At 48.8% G+C, this 11,448-nt stretch overlaps 1 protein-coding gene across 1 annotated transcript; it reads right to left on the reverse strand.

Annotated features, from left to right (window-relative positions):
* Window positions 1-653: 653 nt before the first annotated feature.
* Window positions 654-11,231, reverse strand: LOC135813384 (multiple epidermal growth factor-like domains protein 10). Its single transcript, XM_065326482.1, has 10 exons — window positions 10,441-11,231; window positions 8,180-8,278; window positions 5,647-5,750; window positions 4,900-4,995; window positions 4,304-4,427; window positions 3,514-3,642; window positions 2,862-2,990; window positions 1,639-1,764; window positions 778-906; window positions 654-672 (listed from the first exon to the last, which is right to left on the reverse strand). The coding sequence occupies exons 1-10, from the start codon at window positions 10,599-10,601 to the stop codon at window positions 654-656; spliced, it is 1,116 nt and encodes a 371-aa protein (XP_065182554.1). The 5' UTR covers window positions 10,602-11,231.
* Between the last annotated feature and the right edge of the window lie 217 nt (window positions 11,232-11,448).

Consider the following 11,448-nt stretch of genomic DNA (forward strand, 5'->3'; position numbering starts at 1 on the left):
TCTATCTCTCTCTCTCTCTCTCTCTCTCGCTCTCTCTCTCGCTCTCTCTCTCTCTCTCTCTCTCTCTCTCTCTCTCTCTCTCTCTCTCTCTATCTCTATCTCTCTCTCTCTCTCTCTCTCTCTCTCTCTCTCTCTCTCTCTCGCTCTCGCTCTCGCTCTCTCTCGCTCTCTCTCGCTCTCTCTCGCTCTCTCTCTCTCTCTTTTTCTCTCTCTCTCTCTCTCTCTCTCTCTCTCCCTCTCTCTCTCTCTCTCTCTCTCTCTCTCTCTCTCTCTCTCTCTCTCTCTCTCTCTCTCTCTCTCTCTCTCTCTCTCTCTCTCTCTCTCGCGCGCGCGCGCTCTCTCTCGCGCTCTCTCGCTCTCTCTCTCTCTCTCTCTCTCTCTCTCTCTCTCTCTCTCTCTCTCTCTCTCTCTCTCTCTCTCTCTCTTTCTTTCTTCTCTTCTTCTCCCCCCCCCCATCTCCCGATAATTATTAGCCCCCGTTTTCTTTCGACGCGTTTGCTGTGCAGTGAAGCCGAGACCCTAGGTCGGTGGAGCACATCAGACCCCGTCACCACGTCCACGATTCATGCCTGCGATGCTGCACCGCTGCTTTGCATGTCATGATTGGAAGCTGTGGCCTTAGTAAAAAAAAAAAAAAAAAAAAAAAAAAAAAATCATGCCGATTCAGCCATCCTACAGATGGAAATGGTAAACAGTGGAATGCTGCTTATGCATGGTGCACCCAATGGTGCGGCTTTGGACATTGTCAAAGGCCCGTTCAAAAAATGCATGACTTGCCTTTCGCCAATGAAACCCGCTGGACAGGTGCACTTGCCGTTGCTAGGGTTACATGTGGCACCATTCTCGCACACACAGGTGAACTGGCAGTTGCGACCAAAGAGGCCCTCCGGACACGGGATCTCACAGCTGTAGTTTGGGAGAAAAACAAAGCACTTTTTAAAGCTACCCATGGCCGCACCACTATCTCCACTGTTAAACAAAAAAGGACAACGGTAGCCCCGGTGTTGATACTATAGACACACTGTTAGTGCACTGTAGCACCTAGGCAGGAGCGTAGCAGCTAGTCGGCCGGACCACTTTTCTAACACAATGCCAAAAGTGCCCAGAACGCAGGATTTTGCAACCAAAATTCAAAATTTTCACGGGAGACACCCCGGACCCCCTCCAAATCACACCGCTTCCAACGGCGGTGCTACGCGTCTGCTAGTACATGTACAAGCAAGTACACAGGGATGTTGACTATTCTTACTTCTACTGAATGACCCATTACCAGGCCACCAGCCGGGTGTAGATCAGGCTCAGCACATGCCATCATTGCTCTCCACACAGCCGTATGTGATCAGCATCATCAGGCATAAGATGCAACTTGAACCACGGCATCATTAGTCTATACATGTGCAGTGAAAATGAACTGCTTTTGAATAGAGTTCATGTGAGCCGCATACAAAACAGGTTGAATAGAGAAAAGTGTCTAGAGGATGCCGTCGTAATCCCAGATGACCCGTTCCGTCATCTCCGGGTGAGTAGGACTCCTACCGAGTCACCCGAAGATGACAGTATTGAATACTATCTGAGAAAACCCATTACTAGTACGTTGCACTGTTAATGCTAGTGCAAGACAATAGCCTAGCAACTAACCTTTTGCCCATAAATCCCGGACTGCAGCTACACTGTCCAGTGACTTTATCACATGGTGCCTGGTTACATTCACATATCCTCTGACAGTCAGGACCGTACTGGCCATACGGACACTGTAGGTTACACCTGTACACGCATGTACGCATGTACACACACACACACACACACACACACACACACACACACACACACACACACACACACACACACACACACACACACACACACACACACACACACACACACACACACACACACACACACACACACACACACACACACACACACACACACACACACACACACACACACACACATGTACAGATACACACACATGTACGCATGTACACACACATGTACAGATACACACACACATGTACACACACATACAGGCATGCACATGCACATACACACACATGCACATGCACACCCATGTACCCTCACACACGTGGCACAAGCGCGCGCACACACACCCATCCACACCAACACATTTGTTGACCTTTTAACCTTTTGATGTCCATCGCCAGAGGCGATGATAGCGATGCTACCGCAGAAGCCATAGCAACTTGTGCTTGGATTGCACCATTCCATAGCTTGCAAGGCTGAAGACACACATACACACAATCTGATCCTGCCACAAGTTATATGCATGTACATGGACACATTCAGATGTGTGTGTGTGTGTGTGTGTGTGTGTGTGTGTGTGTGTGTGTGTGTGTGTGTGTGTGTGTGTGTATGTGTGTGTATGTGTGTGTGTGTGTGTGTGTGTGTGTACATATGTGCAGTACGTGCATGCTTTTTGGAATTGGTTGGTGTGCGTATGCTGTGAGGAGAGGCTTGAGCCGCTGTGTGTACAGGTGGGTGATAATGCCGGTGTCAATTTTAGTATTAAATTGAATTTGAAACAAGGAAAACGGTGGGGCACAAGTTATGCGTTAGAGTCCACCAACTAAACCAGGTTTTGAACGGTGAGACGTGCACAAGGTAGCACCAGACTGATAAGGAGTACTGAGACATTCCACGACAAGGAAGTGAGCTTGAGCACTGCTGGATAGTCAATTTTAGTAGCCGTCTTAAATGGTTTTTGTATCGCAAGACTTTGCACATACAGGTGTGACGATGCCGTGCGTATGTGGGCTCAAGGGAACCGGAAATGGTGTACACTACTGATATGTAGTATGAGACTGTACGACTGTAATAAAGTAAGCATGTCAGAACCGTACCTTTTCCCAACCCAGCCTGGTGGACAGTCGCAAAGCCCCGTGGCCGCATCACACGGCGCATCATTCTCGCACTGGCATGGCTTCACACAGTGCTCGCCCCAGACGCCCTGTGGACATGGTAGTGAGCAGCTGAACAAATGCACAAGGAAAGCAAGCAAGCAAACATCGCAAGCTGTAAAATTAATGATTTACAATAGCTCGGACCAACTTGGTAAGACATGCTCTGAAAACATACAGTTTTGGACCTATTTCAACTGAGAAGCAAGTATGAGTTAGAATGAAAAGGAGGGAAGGCATAATAAGTTAATAACGCCTGGTGGCAGTGTCCACAAGAATACCTGTATGTCGTCATGTGTATTCAATGCATAGTTATCCACCAAGGGCCGGGTGCAAGGCTGCTGGTGTTTTCAATTGACTTGTTCTCGAAATCACCCTATCTTCGGACGACCAGCTGTTTCAACTATTGACCTTGTTAGGTCTCATCAACAAAGCTGAGAGCGAGCAAAGCGCTCAAGCTTGCAAATTTGCTCTAAGCATCAAGCACATCCTATTTGGCCTGTACTGGGAATCAAACATGTTTTGACACATTGCATTGCATTGTGCTGCACAATGCAATGCAATGTGTATTTGTGGTAACCTAAGAGACACTTACTCTGGTCCGTAGAAGCCAGCGGTGCAGTTGCATTTACCAGTCACATGATCACACTGGCCTGATGAGCGGCACGTACAGGGCTGGGCACAGTTCTCGCCGTAGTAACCTAACTGGCATTTCATTTCACATCTACATAAGCAGTAGACGGTAGACAATAGAGAGTAGGCAGAGGGTAAGAAAATACAATGTACGCACATACATGTGTCATTATGTTACTGTAGCTCGCAAAAACACTCTCCAGTTTGGACTGTGCTCACGAGGTGGTGGTGGTGGTGGGGATTTTGTTTTGCTTTTTATTTAGTTGTGTCAGGTCAATGATATCATGTTCTGTGATTGCCCATACAAGAGGCTTATTCCACATGGTGGCGGTGATGGTGGTGGCGGGGACGGGGCGGGGTTGCGGTGGTGGTCCATTATTCAGAACTTAAGATTAGTCAGCTGGCATATCATGGCCTGCACCCTACATCCAAATGAATACCAGAACAGTGCATGTACAACACAGCATAGCCTACATGCATGTACATGTAAAAGTTCAATAAGGGCAGATTGGCCAATGTGCTAAGCGTATGCATTTTGGGTACATGTATGACCAAAGGCCTACACCTAGAGATACACCTGTCTCCAAGATCAAGCCCTTCAAAGTGTAGCCCCCATTGTGTATTAGCCAGTGAACCCGAGATACAAGGAGCTTGCTGAAAATCCTTGCCTACGAGATGTCATGCATTTCAAGTTGTCAGTTATGCAGAGAAGTCTGTAACACTGTGATGGTGCCCCTCGCATGCGTACTCACCGTTCGCCTTGATACCCGGGTCTGCAGTGGCAGTGACCCGTGGCCTTTTCACAGTGTACGCTGGTGTTACGATCACAAGCGCAGCGTCGCTGACAGTCAAACCCATGCATCCAGTCAGTGCAAGCTGAAACAACATCACCCGGTGATCAGGGAGCAGTCACACACAGTGGTACTCGAAGTGTGTTGAGTGCCGGTTGTGCCGGTTGTGCCAAATGCACCCTGCAAGTAGAGGCCGATACTCTAATTTCAGAAATTTTCGGTATGAGGTTAGGTGAACAGAAATTTTTGGTACAGAGAAGCAATTCCCTATTAGATTATGTATGTTAGTGTTTGTTTGGTGTATTGAAATTTTAGGTATGAACAAGACGCACGGAAAGTACCGAAAATAAAAGTACACCGAAAATTTGTGAAATTACAGTACTCCGGCCAGTAAGTAGGCTGTTCCAATACTATGCCAATGTATTCAGGCTTTTATTTTGGTATTGTCCTATGCCGTGGACTGGTGTATGAGAAGTTGCCCATGCTGAGGAGGTCTCAACATACCCTCAGAGATAATCGAGATTATCGTCTCAGGCTGTGCGGGTTTGGTCTCTTACCAGTTTGGCAGGATGATCCAATCCATCCTGGCGCACAGTCGCACCTGTCAGGACCGATACACAACCCTTTGTTCTGGCAAGGGTTGTGGCAAATGGCTGCAGAGAGAAATCACGGGGGGGGGGGGGGGGAGAGAGAGAGAGAGAGAGAGAGTCATGATACATGACAATGGTGAACCAGCAACAGCAATAGACAGTACACTAGAGGACAGTGATCATGCCATGATGCTGCCACGGTGATGACTGAGCTGGATCTAAACACTTAGTGATCCAGAGTACAAGAATACAGCACAACACTTGTACATGACTGCACTGAACTATGACACTGACATCATGACAATGTCAACAGGAATGAAAATCCTGAACAAATGCCTTCCCACATCTCAGTTTCCTCCTCAGGTTGCTATCCTCGTCGAATGAATGGTTGCAAGCATAGCCGGATCAGGCTCTTGAAGTGGCCAAAGGTGTTGTGCATTGCACAATAGGTTCTCGAGCTCAGTGAATGAAAGAAATGCAGGTACAAAATCACACCTTATTTGACCACTATGATAAGCTGTGACAAACTAGGGGCAAAGCGCAATGCAGTATTTTGGGCTGTACGAGTGAAAACAAAAACGTCTAACCCATTGGCAGCAACCTATTACTGGCTTCAGTATACATAATTATGGTTGATGTGTATGATATGCGATGATTCGTCACCAGTATCCAGAGTAGTAGTAGCGAGTGTGCATGGTCACGGCTATGACTTACGTGTGGAGCACTCTGTACCACTCTGCCTCCATCCCTCACAGCACAGTGGCACCTTCTCCGCAGTTGGTTTGTTGACGTTCATGTAGATGGTGCGAAAAGACGTTCTATGCACACATCATGGAATGCAGATAAACATTACACTGAATGTACCGCAATTATGACCCCCCCCCCCCTCTAACTCATGAGTACCAGGTCTCGTCAGAACCCCCCACCCCTTCTCAGGTACAAATGGAGTATGAAATTCACCAGATTTGACATAGTCTTTGGTGTCAGATAAGCACATGGCCAAGAATAGATAAACAAGAGTGTGCAACTCCAGATCTCTCCTGCACAATCTCCTGATACCATGGCGGAATTTTTTTGTTGACGTCACCTTTTTTCAGAAAACGCGCTTCTTGCCGCAGAGCAGTATGAGAGCACGTGCTGGGCACCGGCATTGTAATGTAAGCCCGGCCAAGTGCACGAGGCAAAACTTTCCAAACACTAGCAGCGCGTGGGTGGTCGAAAAGATTACGTCAACAAAAAATTCCGCCGTGGGCCAACCCATCCGCGCGGATCCGGGAGTTGCACACTCTTGTTTATCTCCTCTTGACATGGCCTTTGGCACCTTTTTCCCAACCTCAAGTTTGGGAAGGAGTGGCAGATTCACACGGTTGTTCAAGTCTTGTCACTTGCGTTCTCGCTTATGCATTGAATTTCGCCTTGTACCATATCACCTACATCCATTATCAGCCTTAGTACTAGTAGCCACCAACACGGTTGTGTTTCCATTGGAATAGCCCAGTGTCCTGTTACACTGGTAGCAGAAAGGGTAGTTTTCTTCACAGCACTGGCCCTTCTTGGTGTCTCCACAGTACTATTTTCTCTATGGTTCTAGGCCCTGCACCATGGTGGTTATCAGATTCCTTCCACGACAAGCCCAGTTCTACCTTCCCTAGCTATGTACACTACGCTACAAGTGACAAGGCCCGGGAGCCTCCGGTGTTCAGCGGTGTAGCATCCGAGTTCGAGAATGGGTCTTGGCAGTTGAACTGGCTATGAACTCCTTCGGGATAACAGAGGGTAAGAGAGAATGGTGGAGTTTACGACAGGATTTTAGCTGGGCAGCACGGCTGTGGATGATGCCGGGCAGCACAAGACGCCGGCATGACCTTCAGTGACTGGTCATCTCTGAAGTCTGCGCCTGCAGAAATGTATGATCGGCTCCATACGCAGGAACAGGCAAGGTTGGGGCTCCTGAATCTCTCCCAATGGGACCGTTCTGCCCAGACAACCATCGCTGACTTCATGAGACTTGGCTTGCTTATTCCAGACCTGGACGAGCATATAAGGGCAATGATGTTCATCAATGGCCTCAAGAATCGTGTACACGCCCTCACACTGAATGAACACCCGACTACCCTGTCAGCAGCCTCTTGCGCAGTTCTACTAGCTGATCTGCCCGGCGGTACCAGCCCAAGGAAACGCTACTCGATACATCCCAGAGCGTCCACTGCACATCCCAGCGTGCCAGGTAGAGTGGCAGTGGAAGTGATCGTCTGAAGCACATGACGCCGGAAGACAGAGCGATAATGAAGGAAAGCAAGTGCTTCAGATGTCGGCAGTCAGAACACTGCTCTGGCGAATGCTCTCGTCACCCAAATAACGACCACCAGGAGGCCCGCGGGTGCAGCCGCTGGCGGTATCACATGTGCCCTGTGAGGGAAAGCTTCAATATCGCTACTCTCTTGAAGATGAGATGATGGCCGGAGACGACGGCGATTCTGCGCCAGAAAACGTTGTACAGCCTACAGAACCTCCAAGTACTCGCAGGCAGTGGCCACATTCCAGTCTTGCTGAGCCAGGAATGATTTGGACGATGAGCGGTGCAGCTTGGACGCAGGCCCGAGGAGAAGTGTGTAGAGGGGTGTGGACTGTGGAGTATACTGGCCTGGGCCTCAATGGCGGTTTCTGCTAGTGGGTCTCGAAGCAGACGGCCAGAAGCACAAAGACATGCCGAGAACCTTCTGGATGAATTTCTGTCCTCCCAGAGGCCTTAGCTCAATAGCTGCCTCCCAAGCGGTTCATCGATCACGAGACTGAGCTCGAGCCTGGCGCTGCATCCTCCATCAATACTACATTAGCCATATGAACTATAAATAAGGGTGTGTTTCCATCGGAATAGGCCAGTCACGGTCCAGTTACAACGGAAGGTGTACACAATACTTGACAGCAACGTGTTCCTATGCTGAGACTGGGGTTAGTGTGGCTATTTCAACATGAATTCTTATGTCTACGTGTATGTCCTCCTGTTCTGGCCTTAACCTTGACACTGACTGACTTACTGTCAGTACATTGAGTATCCTCAATCTGAAATATTTGAGATGCCGGGTCACCGGGGCCAGAACCTATCCCGACCCTACTCATTTCTAGACCAGTTCGCCACTATCGAGACTGTTGACTGTTGAGACTGTTGAGATAGTAGCCGGAGCCAGCTACACTGACCCTACTCATTTCTAGCTGACCAGTTCGCCTCTCGATCAGTCTGGCTCACCTGAATCGTGTACATTTCGCCCAGAAGCGGAAACGACATGGTCTGTAGTAGCGCTCCGTGTATGACTGGCGTACCGACACGCGAACTACCCGTGTGATGCTGAAGAGAAAATGACAAAGAAGTACAAGTACACAGAATGGTCCACTGGCACATTCATTCCTTCATATCGTAATTCAATGATTCAGTACAGGCACAGTGCTGGCATGGAATTGAAAATCGACAACATGTCATGCCCTGAGTCACTATCAGCAGTCAGTGTTGCTATAATATGGACTGCTGATGGTGCAATGCTCGGGCCAGCAATCTCAGAATGGATATTAAAAGGAGGTTTCAATAAGCAAGTTGAATTTCTTTTTGCATTCGAGTTTGCACTACAGTGAGTCAAACTCAGTGAACATGGTGAATCAGCAAACAGAATTTGCAATCGCATAAAGCCACATGTATCCAGGCCTGTAAAACGTAGTAAATTTAGGACTGTCCTGGCTGGTTTTGGAACAAAATTGTGAAAGTTTGCGTTCCAGTTCCCCAACAGAAAATTATACGCAAGCTCGAGAGCGAACTAACTTTGTGATGCTAAACCTGGCAATAATGTTCATTTGCCACCACCGTACCGTACCGCGGCACTGTGATATCATGTGCAGTACGAGTGCATTCATGGCTGTAAACACACACGTACTGCAGTCCTTGCTGTACATGTATTGGCACCCGGCGGCGGGGGAGGATGATGTACTCCGCAGTATTCACATTTGCCACGCCGTACGTCACCATGGTAGTCCTGCAGAATAGACCCTTTGCACAATAACGGTCACGTGATCCGAGACGGGGCATCCTCTTCGATTTTTGTGCAGAGTATCAGTTGTTGAGCATGGTGGAACACTGTATTTTTCCATTTTGGAGATGGAGGGGAGAGTGTCGAGTGGTTTGCCATCGATGGCTGTGGAACCCGTGGACGAACTGTCAAATGAAGAATGGTCTTTGAAGGAACTGAACAGTTTTCTGCTGAATGAGGGTGCGTATCTGTCTGGAAAAAGAAGGAGTCGTTGGAGCGGTAAGTTTTCCGCATTCAGTGGATATTTCGGATTACTGTAGATTGAAATATTTTTCGTTTCTCTACCTTCTCTCCTCTGTCGATGTAGAAAACACTTCTGTATGCAGAACCCTGATGCTCCAAGAACTAAGAAGGGCACCACTTCCTCGAGTGTACAGCACGTACCTTCATCATGCCCAACATTTCATGCGTCCCACTCCCAGTGGATGAGTGATGAACCTCTGTTTCCCAGAGTGAGTGCCACACCATGCGTGCTCGTCTCCAACGCAGGGGCAAGTCGCCGACGACAGTGAAGAGGGAGCTGATGAAGTAGTACTAGTGAACAAGCCCGTGGATAGTGTCCAAGAGTTTTACTTTGGTGGCTATGTGCATAATGTGAAAGTCGGTCATATCGTGCACGCAGCCACAGCTCGAACTCAGATGACTTTCTCCGCACACCTGAGCGATGAGGCTGCGTCTCTCTCCACTTCAACATCAGCAGCTCGAGCAGCGCCAGCAAGCAGTCGATCTTCCAATAGCGAAGACAGGGATGGGTCATGCCGTTTTCTCAAGCTCCAGAGTCTCTTGGCAGAGCGTTCATTATCTTAGCAAAAGCAAGGATGAAAGTCGTCATGGACAAAGTGTTCCGAGCACAACACTGTGAACGATATCGCAGCACTGCGGCCCTCTTCTCGCCAGATAGCCAGGATTCCAGAGTGTGAAATGCCAGCATCACCAGGGAACGCATGGAAAGACAAGTGGGTTCCTTAGACTAACGTTAGGGATGACGGTTGGTGCGAACAAGAACCCAGCAGTGGTCCTTGGAAAGCATTTCGAAACTTCTTCCTTCAAAACTAAAAAAAACTTCAAATGAAAAAAGGCTGGGGAGTACATACATGAACATCGCGTCGGGACCGTGAAAACACAGCCTGTCACAGGAAACTTGATCACGTCCTGCAGCAAACCATGCATGCTGGTTGCATGCCAAGTGTGCAGCGCGTGCACAGCATGCCCCGTCTCGACCCCTCTCGCTTATTGTGCAAAGGGTCTATTTCCATAACCTTACACAATGTACAATGTAGCTGCATATTACTCTGGAAGCGCGGACTACAAATGTGGCAACACCACCAAACAGATCCCCCCCGAGCCCTCCTTCTCTCTCTCGCACGCACACCATGCACGACGCACACACACAAGCACGTACGTACGTACACGCTCTCTCGAGCAAGCTTACTTGATAGGCTTACTGCAGACATTCCTGCCTCCCGCTTTGAGTGACTGAGAGTCAGCGACGTCCACGATCGCTGCCACAACGAGCGTGAAACTAATCAAATACAAGGATGCCCTGGAGAACGATTTGAAGACGTTGCTTGTGGCCACTCTCAGAACAGGCATGCTAAAAGCTCTTCCGACTCAAGCCAAGCTCTAGCGTGCATTGAATTTGAAAGGAGAAACCCCGCTACGCGCAGAAGCTTACACGCCAGACTAGACGCGACCTCCATGCACTCTTGACCTCTGCACTCCTCGCGAGCCAGGGAAATAAACGACAGCGTATCGTACAGGTAATTGCTCTAGCCTTAGCAGTCGCTGCAGTGTAAGTAAGTAGTTAGTTTCTCTCACCAGACCGATGTAGAGCAGAGCTAGAGAGCTAGAGGCCAGCACCACGCAGTAGCGACACGTCGTTTCCGTTTTCAAGTCAATTCCCAAGTATAGTTATTTCTTCGGTTGAGCTGTGAGTATGAAGTATGATTCTGCGAAGAAAGACTGAACGGACTGAATTGAAGCAATGTGATACGAAGCGGGTGAAACTAATCGAATAAGAAATACTTGTCCCCGTACCCTATACTATAGGCTATCGTTCGTGCTTTCTCGCATCGAATAGATTTGAAAACCGTCACACCGCATACGGTTCTAGAAAGGGTAGGGAGCAGGAAATTGGATCTAGGACCACGAGAATCACTGGGGATGGCACGAGGGATAACTAAGACCTGACGAAAGACCAAGCCGTGTGACGACAGACACAAGCCTGGTACAATGCACAGGACATGGTTCTGTAGCTCCCTTCCCGAGGCCGCAAAATGCCGCGACAGCCCCCGAGGAATTTATTAGCCATGATAACCTTTCGCGGTGTCCTGCATGCTGCTGCCCATTGCTGGGTTACTTCCACGGCAGCATAGCACTTGGCGTGGCTTCATGTTCACCCTGCATGCCCATGGTAGGTGTGTAGGTTTCCAAGTTAGGT

The sequence above is a fragment of the Sycon ciliatum genome, chromosome 4 (assembly GCF_964019385.1).
Source record: "Sycon ciliatum chromosome 4, ocSycCili1.1, whole genome shotgun sequence".
NCBI lineage: Eukaryota > Metazoa > Porifera > Calcarea > Leucosolenida > Sycettidae > Sycon > Sycon ciliatum.

Coding starts and splice junctions, on each gene's coding strand:
- LOC135813384 (XM_065326482.1), bottom strand. CDS start 10,601: ATGCCTGTTCTGAGAGTGGCCACAAGCAACGTCTTCAAATCGTTCTCC. Junction 2,991..3,513: donor GCTGGCTTCTACGGACCAGA/GTAAGTGTCTCT, acceptor GCATTTGTTCAG/CTGCTCACTACCATGTCCAC. Junction 1,765..2,861: donor CCAGGCTGGGTTGGGAAAAG/GTACGGTTCTGA, acceptor ATGCGTGTACAG/GTGTAACCTACAGTGTCCGT.